This window comes from Triplophysa rosa, linkage group LG19 (genome assembly GCF_024868665.1).
Source record: "Triplophysa rosa linkage group LG19, Trosa_1v2, whole genome shotgun sequence".
NCBI lineage: Eukaryota > Metazoa > Chordata > Actinopteri > Cypriniformes > Nemacheilidae > Triplophysa > Triplophysa rosa.
Window position 1 is genome coordinate 6160885 of NC_079908.1, and position 23747 is coordinate 6184631.

At 39.1% G+C, this 23747-nt stretch overlaps 2 protein-coding genes across 2 annotated transcripts; one reads left to right on the forward strand and one right to left on the reverse strand.

The window, feature by feature from the left end:
- Nucleotides 1–853: 853 nt before the first annotated feature.
- Nucleotides 854–18609, reverse strand: LOC130570447 (interferon-induced very large GTPase 1-like). The gene is made up of 5 exons (XM_057360759.1): nt 18372–18609; nt 8842–8932; nt 7423–7680; nt 6815–7072; nt 854–6723 (listed from the first exon to the last, which is right to left on the reverse strand). Exons 1-5 carry the CDS (start codon nt 18378–18380, stop codon nt 2030–2032), a joined length of 5310 nt encoding a protein of 1769 aa, XP_057216742.1. The 5' UTR covers nt 18381–18609; the 3' UTR covers nt 854–2029.
- A 1195-nt stretch (nt 18610–19804) lies between these two features.
- Nucleotides 19805–23630, forward strand: si:dkey-71d15.2 (SH3 domain-containing kinase-binding protein 1). Its single transcript, XM_057360818.1, has 8 exons — nt 19805–20079; nt 20210–20241; nt 20525–20586; nt 20918–21015; nt 22329–22439; nt 22622–22821; nt 22949–23012; nt 23391–23630. The coding sequence occupies exons 3-8, from the start codon at nt 20556–20558 to the stop codon at nt 23427–23429; spliced, it is 543 nt and encodes a 180-aa protein (XP_057216801.1). The 5' UTR covers nt 19805–20079; nt 20210–20241; nt 20525–20555; the 3' UTR covers nt 23430–23630.
- Nucleotides 23631–23747: the final 117 nt, after the last annotated feature.

Here is a 23747-nt window from a genome sequence, read left to right on the forward strand (position 1 = left end):
ATCCATAAAAAGTGAACAAGCTAAAGCAATGGAATGACTGTACTTCATAATAAGCTGCTGGTGCTAGAGGGTGCTCATCCTTAATACGTAACTGTTGGTCGTAATAAGGTGCTTGTACAAACGACCGACTGGGTCGTTTTATTTGGGAGGACAGTCAGATGCAAACGTACGCACAGTTTTCTGGCGTACCGTCGTTTGATTAATGAGGCCCATTGTCACGTTTTCGCTTCTTTGCCAGGGGCGGTTCTGGGGGGGCCAGAGGGGAGCAGTGCCCCTGTGTCAGCACACTTGGCCACCCCACTGGCCCCCCTAAATCTGGAATGAAATGAAAATGCACATCATTACACATCATATTAAAATACTGACCTATATTTTCCGGTGTTGCGCATGTTAAATCTACTTATAAAGCAGTCGTGACTCGTGCCTATACAAAGAATCAACTTCTGCCAGAGAATGTGTAACACACTAAAGAAATTTTATTTGTTAATGAAATGAGATCAAATGCAACTTACATTTATTCGGGTGAATGTTTGATAATGCACTTTTGCCTTATAATTAAAATAAATGGTCTGTCATTCCCAAGGAATTAGCAGAGTTCAAGTAATCAATACAGTTTATTCTATACTGTCCTGTATATTACTTGTGGTGTATTTGAGAGTCGAGCTTTAGGTTTCATTTACACATTTTCATAATTTTCCCATTTGCAGTTAAAATGAAGAGAAAAAATCCTAAGGATGTAATGTCCTTTTTTAATAAGAAAACTAAAGATAATAGTCAGTCAAGGCTGGAGAAAGAAGATGCTTCTGAAAGAGTCAGAAATGCACAAAAGCTTAGAGAATGAAGAAAGTCCAATAGAACAGAGGACCCATCAGCAAGGTGATTTAGTTGTGCAGAGAGACAACTTTTGTAACCCTGAAATTCCATGTGAAAAACATGAGTTTTTACATGAGTATTTAGTTAACATGGCATTCACATGTAAGTGTGCCAAAACCACATATATCACATGTGAAAAATTTTAAATTCATGATTTTTTTTCTTTGTGTAAAGGAAATACCTGATAATGTGACTCATGTTTAGATGACTGCTTAAGTTCATTTTTGGATATCTTGTTTGTGGTAGTTTTTCATTCATGTATGTACATTTAAGATGCAGAAAAGTGCCTAAATGTTATTATTGTTGTCATTGTTATTTTGACTATATACAATGTGTTGTGAAATAAATGACCATGGAACATTAATTTGAGCTGAACTTGTTTTATTAGCTTATTAGTTTACTTCTAGAGAAAACAGTAATACATGACACGGAAAATTAATCATGACACATGTTTGTGTGCCCCCTACAAGCATAAGTGGCCCCTGCCTGGCCCCCCCAGTTACAGCAGTCTAGAACCGCCACTGTTCTTTGCTGAAGGAGATAAAATATTTACGAAACGCACTCTGTAGGTCATTATACACCTCTGAAGACATAGTTATGTATATTATATTGCATTTCTGTCAATAGATTCTCTTTAATTTTACACACTGGTCCTTCAAGCTTCAAATGATTAAAATCATTAATTGGTGTTTGAATGTTTATGAAATACATCAAATTGGTAAACTCAGTTCCCATTTAACATGTAGTACATACAGTATTTAATCATGATAAATCAACATTTGCATTTACATTTTTTCATTTTTTAAAAAGCAGTTCATTTCAAAAGTAACTTACAAATGAGGAACATTAATATTTGTAATAAACAAATATCATTAAATCAAAAAGAGAAAGAAGAATTATAGCAAAGAAAAGCCATTTTCATTAGACAATATATCAATATCTGTTTCATTTAAACAATCAAAGTGGAGATAACAAAATCAACTTATTGTTTGTTTGTTTTTTGCTTCCAAGCAACACAAAGTATTCTACTAGTTATAAAATTGTAAAGCAGCGCCATATGTTCTACAATTCATTACATAATTATAAGTAAATAAAATAAATAAATGGAAAGCTCACATGAATGACCACATGCTTATTGCCTTCTTGAAAAGAAAGCTTATTTGATGCTGAAAGACTCTTTTAGACTAGTCAATGCTTGCTGCTTTGTGATCATTTTCCAAAGAAAGGGTATATCGGCAGGGAGAGCATCGTATGATTCAGCGAATTTAGTGTTGAATCGTGCCATCACATACTTCCAGTAATTTGAGGCCTCTATGCTGGGATCAGCAGGGATGTGCCAGTCAGGAAAGATTTCTCTATATCTTTTGTAGGGATGGTTTTCATAATTGGTCTCATGACACTGAAACTGTGCTTCACTGTGGACATCTGTTGAACAGATGTCAGTCACCAATTTTTTACTTTGCAAAAATCTGTACAGGCCGAGTCCCTGAGGTCTGTGTACTGAGGCACAGTGTTCAGTGTGAGCACCTCCACCCGCCTCACATGGAGATTTGCAGAATGGACACTGTTTGCCACATCCAAACACACGCTTGAAGAGCTCATCCTGGGGTTTCATCTGGAGTTTTCGCAGTTTGCTCTGTATGTTGTCTTCTTTGAGTTTTTTCTTCAGTGACTGTTCCATTTCCTCTACGGATTTGATTAGCCAACGTGCAAATGGCTCTTGAGATGAATTGTTTAGGGCCATCACTGTTTCTAGAGCATCTTTGGGAATGACAAGTTTTTGTCCAAGTTTCCTACATATGCTGTGTATGAATCCTTTGATGCCACCTTCTTTTGTTTCATTCTGTGTCATTTTGATGGCTTCTAATGTCTCCTTGGTGATTCCTTTGAGATGACGCTCCTCCAGCTCAAACAGTTCATGTCCATTAGAAAACTGTTCTGTGACTTGACCTAATATCCATCTCTTAACAAAACGTTCATAGGTTAATATGTATTCGAAATACAGTTCAAAACGGTCTTCATTTAGAAGATGCATTAAGAGAGAGTATTGGAAAAATGCACGAGTGCTGAATTGAAATGCATTTTTACCCTGAAGCATTGCATCAACAATGTCTGGACCCAAGGAGCTGTAGATGAATGTTTCAGCTGCAGGACTCAAGCACAGTTGAGTGAATTCTTCAGCCTTTCTCTGACACTGATCACGATCATCGAAGAGGTCTTTGAAATCATTGCAGTACTTGTCTTTAAACTGATCCAGGCATCTACGTGGGTCGTTTTTCGTAATAAAGCACTTGTGCATGTGTTCAAATTTTCTTGCAGAGAACCCACAAATGTACAGTTTGAGGGATAGTTCAAATTCATCTGAAAATCCCATATTCTTGTTTGAAGCAAATCTTCCATCAATTATGTGTAAGATCTCCTGAATGTAGGTGTCATGATAATCTGACTGAGTCTCAGTCTTTTCCTGCACTAACTGAGAGCATGTGAAGATTAAATCATCTGCCATTACCTGTAGATCCATAGTAGAGTTATCACTGAATAAGCGTTTCCACAATTCTTTGAAAAAGTGTTCTTTTTTTACTATAAAGGGCCCTGTACCATAATCTTTCAGCTTCACTTGATTTAACTGCTCTGTTACAAAACCTCCCTTCTGCTTCATGTTCTCTCGGAGTTGTCTGAAAACATAATTAAATATGTTTCTTTCCTTCAAGCCAGCAAATGACAGCTCGTTGACAGTTTCTTGCCATATTTTTTCAAAAGAATCGTCAAGGTCCTTATCAGTTGTCTGTGCATCACTTCTTGAGCTGTTTCTTTTTCGTAACTCTTCAAGTAGAACCAGCACTTTTTTCTCCATTGTATTGGTGAATGTTTTCTTGATGTTGTCCAGATTATTCATTCCTCTTCTGATATCTACTATTGACTCAAGATATGTCCACAGAGAGCTCTGAATTTCCCTCCTGACAGATTTTACACTGCTCGCAAAATCTTCTCTGTATTTTTCCACAAGGTAGACATGACCTTCTGTTTGCTCAAAGTATCTGGAAAGGTTTTCCATAGTGGTCTTTTCCAGTGTGTCTAGCTTTGTGACAGCTTCTTGTTTCAGTCTGCGTAACAGATCTTGAAGGTCTGACTTGTCTGATTTCAGTTTCATCATCTCAAAGTTTGACACCCTAGCTTCAGCTCCAGTTAACCAAGAGTGCATGTGCTTCTTGAACAACCATTCCCATTTATGGAATTCTGTGCACAGTCTCATGTATGCATCCGCCACCAAGCTATTCCTGAAGCTAAATATGAAATTTTCATATTTCACTGAATTCCACAAGCTTTTTGTCCACTCCAAAAATTCAGTTATGTTGGATCTTGTGATTTGTGTTCTTTGTTTCTTAACCACGGCAACCATATTCTTTTTAAGGTCATAGACAGCCTCAGAGTAGCCAGCATTCACTGGTGCCATTGGAGGATTACCATGCCAGAGTCCGGGTATGTACCAGTTGCAAGTTTCTGGATCATACTCCATGACATCAGTAAAGCTTTTATACTCATGCTTGTTCTCCATTTTAGATGCTGCCTCTGTCATCTCATTCAGCTGCTCCAGAAGGATCTTCCGGTCTCTCATGTTCTTATCGTATGCTGATACATCTGCAACATTTTGGTGGACAAACTGACATTTGGGTTTTTTGCCTATTTCCTTCATCCTCAGGAAAGCATGGACAACAATCTGCAGAATATCCTTCATCTCTGTGCAGTTCTCCATGGCAATATTGATGATTGTGATATCGCTCAAACCAACAACAAGGGTGGCTAATTCATTGTCATGTTCATGACTATCATCTAATTTGGCAAGCTCAGGAGATTTCAGGCCTTCAGTGTCAATTATGACTAAATAATCACAGTCAAGTTCTCCTTTGATGTCTTCTGTGACCCTGATCAGTTGCATGAATGCTCCTCTGGTGCATCTTCCACTGCTGACTGCAAACTGAACACCAAACATGGTGTTCAGCAAAGTGGACTTTCCTGTGCTCTGGACTCCTAAAACTGTCACTACCATGATTTTATTATTGGGCTGCACCAAAGAGTTTAAATGCTGAAGCACATCATTTACCCATCTGAGAGGAATATTCGATGCATCTCCATCGACCAGCTCCAGAGGGAAGCCATCCAACATTAGCTCAGCACATAGTCTGGGTAAGTGGAGCATTTGTTTACGTGATTCTACATTTTCTGGAAGTGACACTGCAGCTTCATAAAGTTGTCCCATTTCGCGCAAAAAGTGCTCTGTTCCTAAAGAACTACTGGAGATTTGTTGGTCGAGCTGTTTAATTTCCTCTTTGTTTTCTGAAGATTGACTCTTTTCTTTGTATAGCTCTCGGAGACTAGAGAGGCTTTCACGGGAGACATTGTCAAGATTCATACGCATCCACTTCAGGAAAAAAGATCTCTCCAGGCTTGAGCTTGTTAGTGCAGTAACAAAGCAGGTCATTGCCTGTGAGATGTCATATTTACTCTGTTGTTTCCTGAGTTCAGTCTTTTTCATCTGGAGATCGCTCTTGTACGTCTCTATGTTTTGTCCTCCTGCTTTACGGAGTCTGCATTCCTCTTTTTCCAATTTTGCCAAATCTTTCCAGATTTTACCTTGAAGGGGAAGTTGAACCTCTTTGAAGTGCAGCGTATCCTGTATGTTCTTGGTAATGCCATGTGCATTGTTTTTGGCGTTCTGACACTCTTTGATGTCTTCATCAACTAGAATCCCAAGTTCATGTGCAGTAGTGTCCATCTCCTCAAGACATACTTTGTTTGGCAGTCTATTAATAATGTAACTTATTGAAGAATGCAGCTGTTTGACAAAACTGGCATCGTTTTGATTGGTCTTAAGGATTATGTTGTTTTTCTTCAGACTCATTTCGGAGGCTATGCTTTTCAGATGCTCCATATTAAGAGCTTTGCTCTGTCGGTTACCCACTAAAAAAAACTGTGCTTTAGCATGTTGGTTGGTGAGAAACTTAAGGTTTGTATTCAGAGTGTCAAAGAACACAAAAACGGCAGTGGAGGTCTGACATAAGAAGGTGTACTGTGTTTCAAAGGTACTGATGTCACCTCTCAGGTTTGCAAAAGCAAGTGGTTCGGGAAAGACATCAATGTTTTTGTTTCCACAAGGCAGATACCAACTGATCTCAACTAAGCCATCTGATATCCTTCTCGAAATATCTCCAAAATCCATGCCATGATGTACAAATGTATCGTGATACTGTTGGGGGTTGCTGAACAGCTTGTTTAGGATCTGAGATTTAGAGAAGCTGCAATCCCCAAGTCTGACAAAGGACACTAGGGGAAGCTTAGAGTGAACAATTCTGTCTTCCACAAAGCCTCTTGGATCTGACAGTGAGTGAGGTCTAAATTTCTTCACAATATCTCTCATGGCCCAAAGAATGAATGTGCACTGTTGAGTGTCACAGTTTGGAAGAAGTAATGGTACAGAGAACTGACACATTGACATTTTCGCGACCATTTCTTGCTGTAGGAAACCATCCGAACAAAGAAACAGAGCTGTCACTATGTCTAAAGGGTTCACACTGCTGTTCTCATCATTAAGTAAATCCATTGGATCGTTGTAAATGTCTAAGCTTGACAAATCTTCTCTCTCCTCAGATGGGAGAGAATATTTGACACTTCTTGCAGTGACGTTCACCATCATCAGTTTCTTCAGGAACAGCCATGGTAAACATGCTAGAGACTGAGCTGGCTCATCTGTTACTGACCTCTTGTCGATCTGTAGCACAGCGCTGAGTGAGAGTTTGTTGGGGTAATACTGCTCCAATCCCAAATCCTGCAAGAGGCTATGAAGTTTGGTTTCTGTGGAAAAAGAATGTTTGTAATTAATAAAAGTTAATCCAATTTGTAATGAATAAAATTGCTGTAGTAAGATTTGCTTATTTATACTAACTGGTTTGAGCATATGTCACTGCTTCTTTACTTCTGTCGCCATTTGTAAGCACTGTTGCAATGTGAAAGGAGTACTTATTTCCCGGATTCAGGTCACTAAAAGCCACAGTGCCTATTTCTGTTGTCATTTTCTGAATGATTTCTCGATTCTGGCAGCAGAGTAAATTAAATTTCTTCATACAGCCAGCTGCATCCCAAATGAGAGTAACTGATGTGGCGCTCACATTCTCAACCTTGAAGTTTTCAGGTGGAACTGGCTCTGCAATGAAATTTTTTTTCTTAATGTCACAATGCTTCATTTTCAGTTAAGTTATTTTGGTAACACTTTAGTATAAGGACAAATTCTCACTATTAACTAGTTGCTTATTAGCATGCCTATTATTAGCGTATTGGCTGTTTATAAAGCACATATTCTACATGACCATATTCTACATCCCTAATCCTACCAATACCTAAACCTAACAACTACCTTACTAACTATTAATAAGCAACAAATTAAGAGTTAACTAAGCAAAAGTCGTAGTTAATAGTTTACTAAAACCGAGAACTGGACCTTAAAATAAAGTGTGACCGTTATTTTTTATATAGACAAGTGATATAGACTATTACTGGTGCACGCAGTCGTTGTAACCCCCACACTTCGCACACCATTTTCTGATACTGAAACCAGGCTGAACGTGTACTCCGTTTCTGGACAAAGACCTTCCACTTCTATAGTTTTGACATTTGAGATAACAGAGGTCTTTGTGGTTGTGGCACTAGAGTACGTAAGTTCAAATGAAGATATGCTGTCTGGGGGATCCCAAACAAGAGTAACAGAATTGGTCCTAATATACTCCACAAAAATTCCACCTGGCGCAAGGACATCTGTGGAAACAGGGAACATTTTTTTAAATCTGAAAATAGTTTTAAAAACATTTTACAACAGTTTTACAAGTTAATACAGTATTGATTGTACTCATTTATTCTGGTCTGTATGAGGGGGTGCATTTAGCAATCCTTTCCATTTGTTAGTTGTGCTCAAAATTATTCAACCCCTAGGTAAATATGAGCAAAGAAGGCTGTGAAAATAAATCTGCATCATTACGCCTTTTGATCTTTTAATTAAAAAAAATTCAAAAATCTAACCTTTCATTAGAGATTAAGAATTTTGAATGGGGTTAGACACAGCAGTGTATATAACACATGGGGTACTTTTTTATCCCTGTGTGCACCAAACCCATCTTGAGTGTACAGTATCTTTAATGTTTTGGGTCTAATTATCACTGAACACAAGACCAAGCTTCTGCCATGGCCATTCCAGTTCCCTGACCTGAACCCAATAAAAAATGGATCCAACATGGATCTGGAAATCTGAAGGGTCTGGAGAAATTCTCTATAAAGGAATTGTTTTTGATCTCTTGTTAGATGTTCTCAAAGCAGACACTATGTGAAGATTCTTCGCAAATCTTTGCTAAAAGACGGTTGCAAAAAGTATTGAATAAATTGATTTCACAATGAGATTAAAATTCTTATTCTCTAATGAAAGGTTAGATTTTTTAAATAAAAAGTTAAAAGGCTTAATGATTTATTTTCACAGCCTTCTTTGGTCATATATCTACTTAGGGGTTGAATAATTTTGAGCACAACTATATGTGTAAGAAGAACTACAGTTACTGTAGTTACTGAAGTGCACTTCAAACATTTTCAGTTAAGCAACTGTTCAATAACTCTGTTGTCTATTTATTATTATTTTTCTGTCCCTAATACAGTATTGTGGCATCAGAGTGTATCACATTGTTTAAAAAAACATGTTCTGACTCACCTATAGCCCTATCAAAAAAAGTACATTTTTGCAAATAAATCAAGAACTGTATGAGACAGAATCACTATTTATTTATTTTTCTTCAGATTTACTGTGCCTTCATTCTTTCAATGTTTTTATCTATAATATTTTTGAGCCATTTCGAATGTTCTGAAAATATATTTATGATCTTGTAGACATACAATATGAGCAGATCTCATAACATAACATGATCAAAATAATACCTTGTATCTTGGCAACTTCCTCCAGATATGACTCAGATTGTGCTCCTGAAGTATTAGTCTGTTGATCGTCTTCCATGTTATCTTCGTATTCCTGTATTTGAACGTTTTTCATATATTAGTTACATGCAATCATAGATCAGACTAAATGTGTTTAAATACTACCTTATGACTGAAACATGTAGGGTCAGTTTCCCAGGCATTAGATTAGGCCAGGATAGGACTTTGTTAAATGATGATATTTAAGTCGTTTTTACAAACTTGTCTTACTAAAAAACATTACTTGGGTGCATTGTGAGACGGATGTAATTTAATGTATGTTAGTGCAAGCTGTTTTCAGTAAATGCTACATCTTAAGCATTTATTTTTGTCCAGGACTAGTCTTAAACCCTATACTTGTCCCAGACAAAGATTATCTTAAACCAGGACTATGCCTTCGTTAAATTACGATATTTAAGTCAATTAAAAAAACTTTACTTTACAAAAAACATTACTGGTGTGTGCATCTTGAGACAACACAATCACACTGATTGTGATGTAAATGTAGGTTGTTTTCGATCAAGACACCTCTAACATTCAAGTAAGACTGGAACTAGGCTTTAAGCCCTGTCTGGGAAACCGCCCCTTAATGTCTAAAGACAAAAGAATGTAATGCTTAACTGCTGCAGTCCATTGCAATTTTATTTGCACTCTGTTTTGAACTTTATTTGTACTTTATTCGCTGTTGTAAGGCTGTTGGTTGAGTCTGCTAACAAAGTAGGCTACATATAAAAAAGTACATATAAATTTAAATTATAAATGTGTAGGCCAACATAATGTGAATAATGGTGCCATATTTTTTAAGTTTGACATAAAACATGTCTTATTTTTATATTTAAAGGCATATTAATAAATAAAGATTACACATTTTGCCATACAAATTGTTATTTTATCTTTCATGAATAATTGGGAATGGGATTGTGAAGTGATATGAAGATATTTTAACATAGGTTATCCTTTAACTATTAGATAAAGCCAAATGGTAATAGCTATTTGGTGATTGTATTCCCCATATGTAGTGCCAAAAAGACAAATCATGAATCATGCCACATTGAAATGCAACATAGTTTTTCATGTAATACAGTGCATTCCAGCTATTTTAATGTACAGATATAGATTTTTTCGAGACATGAATTTCGAAAAACAATTTAATTCCATTTCAAATACTGTACGTAAGTGTGTATGTGAGTGGAGAGACTTGAAGAACGGTGTGCTTTAAGTAATGCACATCCTGAGAAGCCACATCTTTGAAAGTCCAAGACGCTGCTACATTCAATACAAAAGTAATTCCCGTAGCTCATAAAGCGATTTGATCGGTTTGTCAAACATACATGTTATTTACAACATTATAATTAGCAGTCCACATCCAAAGGCAGTCTAAAACGCATGTTGTGCCCTTGAAAGTATCTGCAGGAAGGGTACACCACGTGAACTGTTGTCTCAGATAAGGGAAAAACTATGTTGTTTTTATTACTGCATTCATTATGTATGTTTTAAACGGCTCACTGGCGGATCTAGGGGTGGGGCCAGACGGGCAATGGCACCAGTTGAAATCTTATTGGCCCCTGAAGTGCCCCTGTCCTCTCAGGGCCTCTGTAGCCTACACCTGATATGCGTTTTGGTCGATCGGATCACAAGTGGACGACATTAAATGCACGTGTAAACAGGGTGTGAAACGTTTTGAGCTTGTCGACTTTCTACCAATTACAGAAGAAATCGAAAACGCATTCGACCGGATTGTGTTTGTGGTATAGACGCTCATGTGGTTGAAGGCGTTCGAGCAGCCAGAAAAGACCGCCTACTCTCCGCGCGCTAGCCAGACAGGATTTAAACTTTACAGGCTAAAGACTTAAAAAGTTGGAATGCACAATGTTTTCTCACCATTCCAGACTTCTAACACACACTTTCACACACCGCTGCGTTCAGTATGTTTTTTCAGTATGCTCATCTCCGGTCGCATTCGTATGTTGAGTGTTTCCATCCACATTCACAAACAGGCCCAGGTCACGCCTACTTAAGAAACCCACATTGGACCCCTCTACTGCCAACAGTTACAGACCTGTGTCTCTCCTCCCATTTATTGCAAAAACACTTGAAAGGGCAGTTTTCAACCAGGTGACTTCCTACCTATCCCAGAATCAACTACTGGATGACAAGCAGTCTGGCTTCAAAACAAACCACTCCACTGAGACTGCACTGCTATCAGTCACAGAAGCACTGCGGCTAGCCAAGGCTGAATCTAAATCCTCGGTCCTAATTCTGCTTTACTTATCTGCAGCGTTCGACACCATCAATCACCAGATACTGCTAGCAACCCTGTCATCTCTAGGAATCTCAGGCCTTCCTCTCCGCTGGTTCAAATCCTACCTCTCCGGCAGATCCTTCAGGGTGTCATGGAGGGGCTCGCTGTCCACTGCTCACCACATGATCACTGGGCTCCCTCAGGGATCGGTGCTTGGACAAAAAAAAAAAAACCTCTCTCTTTCTCTCAACAGGTATTGGTCTGGCTTTTGTTGAAACTAGTAACTTTGTATTAGCACCTATTGTATTATTGCTCCTGTATGACATATCGCTAATTGCTCCCTGAACTCTCTGTAAGTCGCTTTGGATAAAAGCGTATGCTAAATGACAAAATGTAAACTGCATACACTTATTTCGTCCATTAGATCTAACAATTTCTACAGCTGCTTAATAGTGCTTATGTTTTCACTGTCGTTGTCCCCTTAACGGTAAATACCTATTTAACACTGTAAAGTAAAAAAAGCATATAATGGTTGCTGTCACTTCTCTTTGTCTAACGTTAGAAAGCTGTTCAGCTCAGGGCTCACGCGAGTGCCTGAAAGCTAGTATGAAAGAGGCTCGAGACAGTTGACGGATTTGTGACTTGCTCGATCAGGCAGCGCCTCAGACCACTCTCTTCCTTTTTTTCCGTGTCTTCTTGTGCTTGAAGGGTCAAATATATACAGAAGTATGTTAAAAATACCCTACTTGACGAGTATCCTGGAAAACGTCTCCGGTTACTGTCGTAACCTCGGTTCTCTGAGAGGCAGGAAAAAGACATTGTGTAGCTACGGGGTAATCCCTCCTTCTCTACCTTTCCTGAAGCCTTATTGAATCACGTTCAATGCCGTTCAAGATGGCGAAAAGGGGCGGGCCCTGCTGCCACTATATAATGCGCCATCATAGTGGCATTGCCTCAGAATCTTCAACTGAATGCACCGTCTAGCTGATCTGAGCAGTGAACATGGCAGCTCACGCAATGTCTCTGTAATACTTTCCAAGAATAGGAAGAAAGGAGGCGGGAACCGGCGAACGTTAAACAAACTTTTAATAAAATAAACCAACAACAAAACTGTAGCAAAGTTCAATGTAGGGAAGGAAGGAGGCGGGAACCGGCGAACATTTAACAATCTTTAATCAAAAATAAACAAACAATAACACGGAAGTAAAAGGCCGGCAGCCACCTCACGGTCGACTGCCGGCCACACAAACATAAATAAAACTTAACATTTCCGGGCCCGGTCCTCTCTCGTCGGCAGTCCCGTCGCTCGTCGTCTTATGCTCCCTAGCTCCCCGTGAGGCATGCGGGACCGGTGAGCGTACAGCTGATACTCATTATCACTCACGCCACCGGCCCCGCCTTCCTGCCCCACGGCTCTCGTCCCGCCTTCCTCGCTACAAAAACGAAAGTAAAGGGCCAACAGCTACCTCACGGTCAACTGCCGGCCACACAAACATAAATAAAACTTAACACAATGTCCAGGCCTGGTCCTCTCTCGTCATACATTCCTGTCGCTCATCCTTTTATGCTTCCGTAGCTCCTCCGTGAGAGATGCGAGACCGGTGCAATGCGCAGCTGACTATTTATAGCTCATTATCACCCGCGTCACCGGCCTCGCGCCGTTCCCTCACGGCTCTCGTCCTGCCTTCCTCGTTACAGTCTCGTTCCCACCTCTCAGGAAACCGAGGTTACGACAGTAACCAGAGACGTTCCGTTTGGAAGCGGTCTCTCAACATTGCGTAGCTACGCTATGGGGACTGTATACAATCCCGCCATGAGAGCGGCAAGATTAGCCCACACCACCTGGGCTAGAAACCACACCAAGCATGGGTAAAATGCCAGTTCGGGCTTACGCAAAATTGCGTCACTTCTGCTGACGCAGTGGGTTTTGTTTTCCATCACGCTGTGAGAACAGTGAAAAACAGCTCAACTTTAGCGGATCTAACACATAACGTGCACCACTTACATACTGTAGGCTCTAAGATGATTGGATACCAAAATTCTGCTAGAAGATCCAATCAAAACACTCAGAACTCTGGGGAAAACCATACCACCATTGTTCACAAAAACGCTATACCACTACACTGAGCACCACTACACTGGGTGGCAATAAACACAGCAGAATAAACAACAAGTACTGTATATAAACAGCAAGTGCCGAGGCATAGCAGAGCAGTAACAAATCCTGTATACTAAGCGCTGGCATGCAGCCAGCAATATAGAATAAATAACACAGGGCCGAGGCAACTGGTGTACATAGTGAGGATGGAAACAGGCGCAACCTAGCATTTTCGCATCAGCACAGGACATGGTCACATACTGTATAAGGCACATGCTCATGCAAGTCATAACCTGATCGGCAACAGTGACAGCGAACACACAGTCATATAAAGCACAGGCTTGTGCAAGTGATAGTTGGGGGGAGGACCGCCCCCTTGACTGCCTATACGACCTAACTGAAACACACAGCACAGTCAAACAGCTAGACGCTGCTGCAGAGCACTGCACAAGCTGCCCAAAGCGCTGCCTGCAAGTCACACAAGCAAGCTGCTAAATAATAGGCGTTTCATGGAGCGGTCACGCAAACCCGCAAGCCCAAAATATTTATGGTGCATGCAGAGCGACAGCATCCGACGAGGCCATCGGCTAGAGCAAAATGCAGAGAGCATACCATTTGTGCACGAAATGGCATTTAGAGTGATGGGCACATAACCATGTGGTCTACGCGTGACATACTATCACCGAGCCCACACTCGCATCATACACAGAGAGCGTTGTAAATCCCCTATGTGCAAAATAGATAGCGGGGTATTTACACGGAAGCTTCCTCGAACAGATTGCCTGCAGCGGATCAACCAAAGGGAGAGCCAGTACTCTCAAAGCAAAATCTCAGGCCGGAGCAGAGGACAGAGGGCGAAGGGTCTCAGGCCGTTATTTTACCCTCGCAGATCTAAATACCAGATCGTGCTTCCTACTAAACATTCATGCATAAAAATCAGCGATAGCCGCGACAACAGCCATAGTAAAGATAGTATGCTGTAGCACTCTCGCCACCACAGTCATAAGGGCTAGAATGTCCGACACGGGACAGCGCTTTGGGTCGTATTCGTAATGCACTCTATTCAATTAAGAGCCTGAAAACACCTCCTAGAGGGGCTCAATGCTCCATAGTGTATCCAACACGCGTCACGACAATGTGACCAAAGTCCCACACATGCTGGTGTACAGCTTAGAGTTGGGGTGTTCATTCGAGTCTGACCCAATAGGAACGGCACGTGCCCCCTTAGATTTTTTAACACAGTCAGTTGTGTATGCAACCTTCAATTGACGAGTTTCTAGATGGCATCTATTAATCAGTTGCATTATTCTATAGGAAGACAGAAGACACTATATCAGCGAGCTGTCCTCTTTTGGAGATTTTCGCCGTTTTGATCACATACAGGAGCTTAACATTTACCAATCTGGCGCTGGCTAAAATGTAAGCTAATCAACGTCTGCGAGCGATCGGGAGCTCGGCTCACGCCCGCATCCCCAAAACAAGACTTTCAGACTCGTTCTATGCCAGTATGCGCCATCGTTTAGGCAAAGCATTTGTCATCCACTTTCATTTAGACCCCGTGACAAAACGCGGGTGCGAGAACTGGACCCATGAACTGGCTTTTTTACTTAAAAGCGGTGCTGCCCAGACTGATCCGTGTATGTCACAAACTACTGTGAGAACAGACTGCTCCATATGCTTTCGAATGGCTCTTGCAATACGTTGTTGTAGTCTGCTCAGTCGAACACACCTCTTGCCAGTTGGCATACAGGTAGCATCGTTTAAAGTGAATAACTTTTATGTTACAGTTCAATTTCAGGGTGCAAAGACTGACAATACTCTTAAAGAAAATATATTTTCCTCTAAATTAACTATCAATAATATATTAAATCATTTAATATAGATTTGGTAATACATAGTGTCACATATGGTGGTGAAAGAACCCAAGCGCAGGCAACGGCAGTGAAGGGGTTAACAAATGACTTTAATACAAATAACAAGACAAAACAAAAACCCACGATGGGGGAAAATCAACTAAGGATAAATACAAAATAAAAACTTCCCACGAGGGGGCAAAACATACAGACAGGATCAAAATAAAACTAAAATCCACAGACAGGGCAAAGCAACAGGAACACGGGCAAACACAGACACTAAACAACCAGGTAAGCACATAAGTACACTTACACAGGACGCAGCAAAACACAATGACCACAACGTATGTACACGCAATACAAGAGCCCAGGACAAAGAAACAAGAGGGTATATATAGGGAAGACAAACGAGGGATAACCACATGGGGCAGGTGTGGGACATTAAACACTCAGGGAAAGATAACGAGGAAACGAGAGGAATGGGGTCAAAGACAAGACACTGGAGAGAACGTATATTATTGTCAAACGGACAATAATATGTTTCTCTCCACACATAACCAAAGACTTTGTCATGGCTCTGCTACAGGACCAAGAAAAACATGACTAAGGAAGCAGAGCCATGACACATAGAGTGATATATACAATATATTAAATAATACATAATTGACACTTTTCACATTAAGAAATAGATGCACTTAAATGATTATATTATGTATCATATTGCATTATACATTTTTGTTTCATAATGGAAGGAATTTTGTAATGGATAATAAATCTATATTAAAGGCAGTTTAACAAAGGGTAACCACTTTGCTTCATTTTTATTTGATTTAACTTTTGTGCTCTGTTCATTTGTATGCAAACAATGACTCTTTTACTACTATAGCACACAATTGTAGATATTTGTTCTCAAAATACACCAGACGGATCCATTTACCATATATCAATCAGATAGTTTTGTAATTTAATTCTCGGAATGATTTGTGCGATGTTTTGAATACGCTTAATAGATATTCTCTATAATATTGCTTTAAATGTATGTATTTGTACGTACAGGACATATTTCCCGCCCTTGGGGGGAACCGCTATTGTATAAACAGGAAACGGCTAGCTGGCACTCAGCTAGATTAGCCTACTATCAGCCCATCCCCTACAGGTGGACTCGTGACAGGGAGAAGAATAAATGCAGTGTGCGTTCTCCTCCGTCGCGAGCAGACATAAGTCAAGAGTGAGTGTGACCATATGTTTACACACTTGTGAACAAAACGCTGTCAGGTCCGGGACAGAATGTGACTATCATTTGACTTGGGGCGAGAAAACATGGCGAAGCCATAACTCTGGACGGAGGAACCACATACGACTCATGTGAATTTCCGCTACCAGAACCGACGCTTTACGCCAACTGTAACTGAAACTGGATTGCATAATAGTGCGTTGCGCGCGGTAATCGATCACATTTCGTAGTAGTGGGCAAATCTACCCGGGCATTCAAACAGAAGTATGATAGGGAGCAGAACCGAGTGACCGGGCCTTGCGAACTCATAATAACATGGCTCTACCAGTTGACACACATGAGGGGGAAGCTTAAAGCTGCACAGATCCGCATGCTTAGCGCTGCGTATACAGGAGCACTGAAAACCCAATGTGTATCAAGTATGTGTATCAAGTATGCAACAGGTCACTGCCGTTCTGGGAGCTGGAGGCAAAGAACACTAGGTAGTGTAGGCTGTGCATATAACTAAAGCACAAATTGAACAGCACCAGACCACGCCATCAACCTCCACAGGTGCGCCTCGGAGGCTGGGACCCAAGAGATACAGCAGCGCGCATAAGTAACAACGAGCTCCGGGTTGGAGGTCTGTTCTGCAAAAGCGCGCACACATACAGTCACAGGGGCATCGTTGCTGTCACAACCTACTGCACATACGGGGCTAGGTAACAGCGAGTATAGCAAGCCACTTGATGGAAAGCCTGCACCCTTTAGCCAAAAGGTATTACACAGGTATTACAGACCCTTCATATCCATATAATATAAGTTATAGCACACATGTAAACCACATAACGGTGTACTTTAGCCATAGGAAGTAATGGTGGAGACGGGAATCGAACCCGGGTCTCCTAGGCAAAAGCGAGTGGCTCTAACCACAGGGGGTGCCTCACAGATGCACGGAGCACACGCATGAAAAGGCTCATCGCCATTTTGAACGGTGCCCATGTGAAAGAATAATCACAACACGTGCATACATGGCATGCCGCCATTACAATGAGGGCCTACTCACGTATGAAAATTAGCCGAAATATGTTGCACTTGTACAAGGCAGAGCCCTAAGCAAGAAGCGGCTCATTGTGCGCTCACTTTGCGCCACCCCTTGTTTCCCGTCATCGTCCCATTAGTGTTTCATTCCCCTCACCTGCCCCGTGTAATCTTCCCGTTAGCTTCCCATTAATGTTTCATTCCCCTCACCTGTCCATTGTTAACTTCCCTCGTTAGTGTTCCCCTCTTAAATCCCTAGTATCCCGTGCCGGTTTGTCACATCTAATGTCATTGTAATGTTCGTTCCTAGTCCCAGTTATATTACCTTGTTCCTGTCTCACCTTGCCTTGTCGTTTGTGGACTTAACACTAGTTTATTAGCTAGTTTACCTTATTTGTTTAGCAGCTAGATTAAATATAGGATTCACATATTAGTTAACAGTCGCATAGTTCAGGGAATTAAAATAGTTCAGGGACGGATTAAAGTGTCTGACACTTAAAACCCTATAGTATTTGGTCATACCAAAAGTATGTTTATAAGCATATAGAACTTTTGTGTTGCGTTGGCTTACTTGCTGACCTGTACTCGTCTCTGTTTATCATTAATAAACCTGCATCATTTTCTAACTCAACTCCAGTTTTTTGTTCAGAAATCTGGTAGTGCCAGCAGCAATTGAAAAATGAAACAGATTGCGACACCTGGTTTAGAGTGACGTAGTCAGAGGAAGGTTTGGGCGGAAACGCTGTACGCAGTCTCGTTTGTGCTAAGCAGCTATCCTAAATCAAACCCTTTTTATGGCTTATTAAATAACGGTCTGCATAACGGAAATTATTATTTGTCTATGGAAATGTCAAAAATGTAAATATATCTTCTATTAACCATATTGAAAGCGCAACACTAATGTATGACAGCAAATAAAACAATAATGTCCAATTAATTAGAACTGAAAGTAACTGCGAAAAATTTGCGTAACCGCATTTAAAATAGACCATTACAATTTCTATTACAAATTAAAAATACTAGAAATGACACGTAAATGGTACTCACATCATCCATGGATCATGAACCTCTGTATGTGCTTATAGACAGTTCAGATTGCTGAATGAACAGACTGAACCATATAGCCTAACTATTTAAAACCCGTCATGATCGTCAGCTTCTACCCTTTTTTGTTTTAGTGCACTGCAAAGGCATTTGTTTAGATTTTCATTGCCTCAAAATTAATTTAAGATTATACGTTTGTGCAAGGAAAAGAAAAAAGAAAAGACTGTTAATGGTTTGTTCCGAATCTTGTAAACGAAACTAGTAGAACGAAACTTCATTTCTGGGAAAATCCTTTCGGTTAGGAGGGGCCGTCTGATGTCTTGGAAAAAGTACTAGCCTGAATAACGCGAAACTGATTTAGTGCACAGTGGACTAAATGTCATGACAATCAGCATTTTTCATGTTTTTTTTTTTCATTTACAGTCAGTGCATGTTCAATGAAATCTATCATAAATAAATAAATACATATATCCCCGGTTTCACAGACAAGGCATAAAGCTAGTCCCAGACTAAAATTTATGTTTGAGCTGTCTTACCTGAAAATAACTTGCCCTAAAACATCTTAAAATGTGTCAGTTATGACAGATAAAATAATTTTCATTTTTAAGTGAACTAGTTCTTTTGGTTAGCCTATGTGCAAAGTTCCCCTTCTATTTTCGCTTTTGAAAAAGCTGGCCATCATTTCTCATCATTGCTAAAAGGGTGAAAAATGATCTTGTTCATTGGATGGATCTTCGACGCTCAAATAAATGCTTCCTTCACATTACATTATATGTTACTAAAAATAAAGTGCTGCAGTGAAGACGTACGCCCAACCCAAGTTAGTAGGCTATACTGTTTTTTTCCACACAATTTAGACATATTACAGAAAAACTGACTGACATTTCAGTAAACCCATTTGCAAGCTGAATATCATACATTCTGTTTTCATAACCTGCCAGTGTTCTGTTGGTCATATATGGGCCCATTCTACAGAATTGATGCAAAATTGGAGTTGGAAACATCTTGAAAAAAAAATCCAGAATTTTTTTGTATGCAAATTGTATAATATCAAAGGTACACATTTCTAGTAATTGTGCAGTTAATTTTCATATTGTATTTTCAGAAAGTTTTGGAATATTCTGTGGAAATTTTGTCACTACTAAAACACAATAATATATAATTTAATAAGAGGGATTATGTTTACATATTAAGATTTTGTTTAAATCCACTTTTTAAATATATTTTTACTATTTAAAAAAAAAATTCACATGTAAATCAATAACAGTTACAATTTTAACAATATTTCGGGTATGTCTTTATCATTTTAAAGTCCCACTGCATTATTCGCATTTGTGCTATTATTTTAGTCATTTAAATAACTTTACTATTACTATTCAATACAAACTGCATTTAATAACAATGCATATACAGTTGCCTATGACTACTGATTCAGAAAGAATCTGTGGGACAAATCCAGGAGACAAATGTTTGGGACATGTGCATGACCCTTGTCCCAAGCCTGATTGGTGTCTTGGGGCTCCATAAAAGGAAAGAGCATTCAGACAAGCTCCTGAGAAGCAAAGAAACAGCCCGGGCACAGTATACAGAAGAACTGAGGAAGAGCCTCGTGGTGAAGGACAGAGAGAGTGTATCATAAAACACCATCAAGTGTTTTGGGGGACATTCTGCGGATGTAGCTATTCTGTTTTCATTGCAAAAACAACTACAGGTGAGTTTCCAGGATGGCACCTCTAACCTTACAATCTTTCTGTTAGTCGTTGGAGCTAAAATTACTGTTTTAAATATATTTGCATCTTTGGGTGTAACTATGGAGTAAACAAATTCTCTTTTTTTCTCAGATTGTTTACATTTCTTGAGCTGGATCAGACCGGTGAGTGAGATATTCTTTCCCCGACTAAACTTAGTCCTGACAATAGTTCCTGTCATGGTGGTGTACAGTTTCAACACAGTGAGAGCAGTTGGTGTTCAGGAACTATATTTAGACACATGTAGTGACCAAAGTGCTGACAACAAGGTGACTCAAAGCTGTCTTTAAAACAGCCATCAGAGCCTCAGTGCTTATTTCAATATGCAAAGAACCGCCTCAATGGATATGACATACTATTTGTATATTAAAAATCGAATCCCTCAATCCCTTTAAAATATTTTCTTAGAAATCCATGAGCCCGTTCTTTTCTTGTTGCCATGGGCATCTACAGCTCTGCACTGAATGCTGGTAAGAAATCTCTCTCTTCCTTGCTTGCCATTTAAAGTGGTAATGAAATCTGACCACACTTTATATATGATAGGTTTAATGTGTTATGGTTAACTAAACATTTTATGTAGGCTATGCATTTAATTCTCTTAGTCATGTTATTCTTCCCAAAATAATGCATTCTTATAGATGTACATTCATTCTATACCCAGACACTCTGATGTGAATGAAGGTGTAATGTTTTATTTTGCTACTTTTTTCATTAAAAATATAGTCAAGAATTGCATTTATATATTCATATGAAAGCTGTAAAATTTTGCATAATTCTTTATCTGTGTTTGTTTTATTAAAGATGTTGAAGATTTCAAGTCCCTCATTTCAACCTTAGAGAATACTCAGCGCACTCTCATTGAGCATCACAGTCCGGAGAGCACACAAACATTTAATCATGTCAGTAAGTGAATTACTCTGTAATAAGAGATTGTGTGAATATTCTGTCTGGGTTATTCATTTAAAATGAGTCGGCCTTGAAAGAAAATATAAAATAACATATTATAATAAATAACTTTATTAAAATAACATTTATAAAGAATGTATCTGTTTACAAACTTAATTTCTTGTAATTAGGGTTGGGAATCAAAAATCATTTTCAATTCTAGAATCGGAATTGAAAGGTTAGGAATCGGATCAAATTAAAATGTAATTCCTTTTATCAGATATGTTCATGTGTTAACTTGTGATCTGCTGATATCTCAATAAAAGCCTTTATAAAATGTAACCATATTTTTACTATGGTATTTGTAGTAAAGCACAGTAACCGCAAATTTACAATAGTTTCATTATAGTAACTACAGTGTAACCATGATATTTGTAGTTACGCATGTATGTGTCGAAACTGGAAATCGATAAGAATCAGAATCTACAGTATAAGCACAATCGGAATTGATCAAATTCAAACGACCCCACTTGTCACAAAACCTTATTGGAAAACCACCGTATAAATCATACCTTTCTTATTTTATTTAATAGCGTTTGACTTTTTAAACTCACTATAGGCTCTAACTAGTTAAACCAACATTGGACCCCATTGACTTCCATTGTATGGACACAAAACCACTGAGACATTTCTCAAAATATCATCTTATGTGTTTCACAGATGAAATAGTCATATAGGTTTTGAACAACATGAGGGGGAATAAATGATGACAGAATTTATATTTTTGGGTGAACAATTCCTTTTAATGGGACATGGATGCCACTGTTTCCTAATGTGGCCTAAAGGAGGCACTATGGTCATGCACACAATCTTTTTATTTACAATTATTTAATTATAGTATGACTTGAATAGTGCCGTGTCCATGATTGTATGGGACATTTTCATTTTTAGAACACTCTATAAAATAACAATCATTGTAATTTTGTTTTTGTACTTATAGTCAAGGGATGGTTCACCCAAAAATTAAAACTTAAAAATGTTGTTCGAAACCTGTATAAATTGCTTTGTTCTGCTAAACACAAAGGAAGATATTTGGAAGAGTGTCAGTAACCAAACAGATCTCATTCCCCATTGATTCCCATAGTATTTCTTTTCCTACTATGGCAGTAAATTGGGGATGAGATCTGTTTGGACATTCTTCCAAATATCTTCCTTTGTGTTTAGCAGTACAAAGAAATGTATACAGATTTGGAACAAGCTGAGGGTGAGTAAGTGATGACAGAATATTCATGTTTGGGTGAACTATCCCTTTAATGTTCCCCTGCAGGCTACTGCTGAGGAACAAACAGGACCGGACAGTAATGAAGTGAAGCAGGAACCAGATCTGCTGGCCCTCAAGTTTCTGTTTACGAACACAGACACACCCAATGCCATCACAGTAAGTCTCAAACAACATACACTAGAACATACACATACACTATGCAAGAACCAAAAAAAGTTTAATGCGGGTAACATACTATGATGAACAATAGAGAGATCTCTGATTTCACAAAAAAATTGGTTTGATAGCTATGAAGTGTGGCACACATTTCAAAGAATGTTATTTTATTGTTATGTTAGGAACCTGTCCAGAACTGCACCTCTGCTCTGAAGCCAGTGGAAATAAGCCCATCCCTCTCCTCTCTCATCTCTGTTGCTCTCTCTGGATCATTGCCGGTTAAATCCAGACCGGCCCCACAGGGACCCATCACCATGGAGCAGATGACAGTGCAGCTTGGAGAATTACGGAACGAACTGGACCTGCTCAAGGCTCAGCATAAGTTAGTTCAGTATAGATGCATGTGTTAACTAAATGAAAAATAGCTTCGCTTTAGTATTAGATGAAGAACATTTTATTTCTGTGGTCTGTACCTCATCTTTCTTTTATGCACTCACACTGTGTTTCAGAAAAGAAATCACACTGTTGATGAATGAACTGGATGAGGAGAAGAAGATGCGTTTGTCACTGCAAGTATGCGTACAGAATTTTCAGATGTTAGTTCTTCATTAGCAGAAACGGTCATTTTCATCTTTTATTCACACTTGTATGTGACTCTCCTGTGGAACACAAAAGAAGATATTTTGAGAAATGTCTCAGTGGTTTTGTCCACACAATGGTAGTTAATGGGGGGCAATGTTGTTTGGTTACTAACATTCTTCAAAATATCTTGTTTTGTGTTCTCAAGAAGAAAGAAAGTCACACAGGTTTGGAATGACATGAGGGTGAACTATCTCTAAGAATTATGAAATCAATTTCCTATTTAATTCCATCATCATAACACTGATCATACTGTATTTCTGGCTTGTAATGATCTCAGCTCATTGAATCTTTGCTTTTTTTTAACCTCAGATTGATGTTGAACGCCTTAAGAAACGCATGTCTAAGTGACTCAACGCCGAGACAACGTCACCTCACAGTATTAAAGCGCACAGATATGCCAATGTGAATCTGAATGGGCAAATTCAAATGTGCAAATGAACTTTATCAAGATTGTGAACAATGTCAAAAGTTTATATCAAATGAGTGACAATATTTTTATGGTCTCAAGCGGTTTATGCATTTTGTTAATGCTTGAATTACTGTGCTTGTAAACTCAGCATTGTATTTAATCTGAATAATATGTTCTAGTGTTTTACGATGACAATTGAACTACTTAAAAGATGACCTTCAAGGTTATATGAAGGATCCTGTATATGTTGTAAGAAG

Excerpts from the sequence above, each read along its gene's own strand:
- LOC130570447 (XM_057360759.1), bottom strand. Across the intron at positions 7,681-8,841 it reads GGAAGTTGCCAAGATACAAG|ATGTCCTTGCGCCAGGTGGA; the intron begins GTATTATTTTGA and ends CTGTTTCCACAG. Across the intron at positions 6,724-6,814 it reads AGTGACATATGCTCAAACCA|AAACCAAACTTCATAGCCTC; the intron begins GTTAGTATAAAT and ends CTTTTTCCACAG.
- si:dkey-71d15.2 (XM_057360818.1), top strand. The coding sequence starts at position 20,556 with ATGGGCATCTACAGCTCTGCACTGAATGCTG. Across the intron at positions 20,587-20,917 it reads CAGCTCTGCACTGAATGCTG|ATGTTGAAGATTTCAAGTCC; the intron begins GTAAGAAATCTC and ends GTTTTATTAAAG. Across the intron at positions 21,016-22,328 it reads GCACACAAACATTTAATCAT|GCTACTGCTGAGGAACAAAC; the intron begins GTCAGTAAGTGA and ends GTTCCCCTGCAG.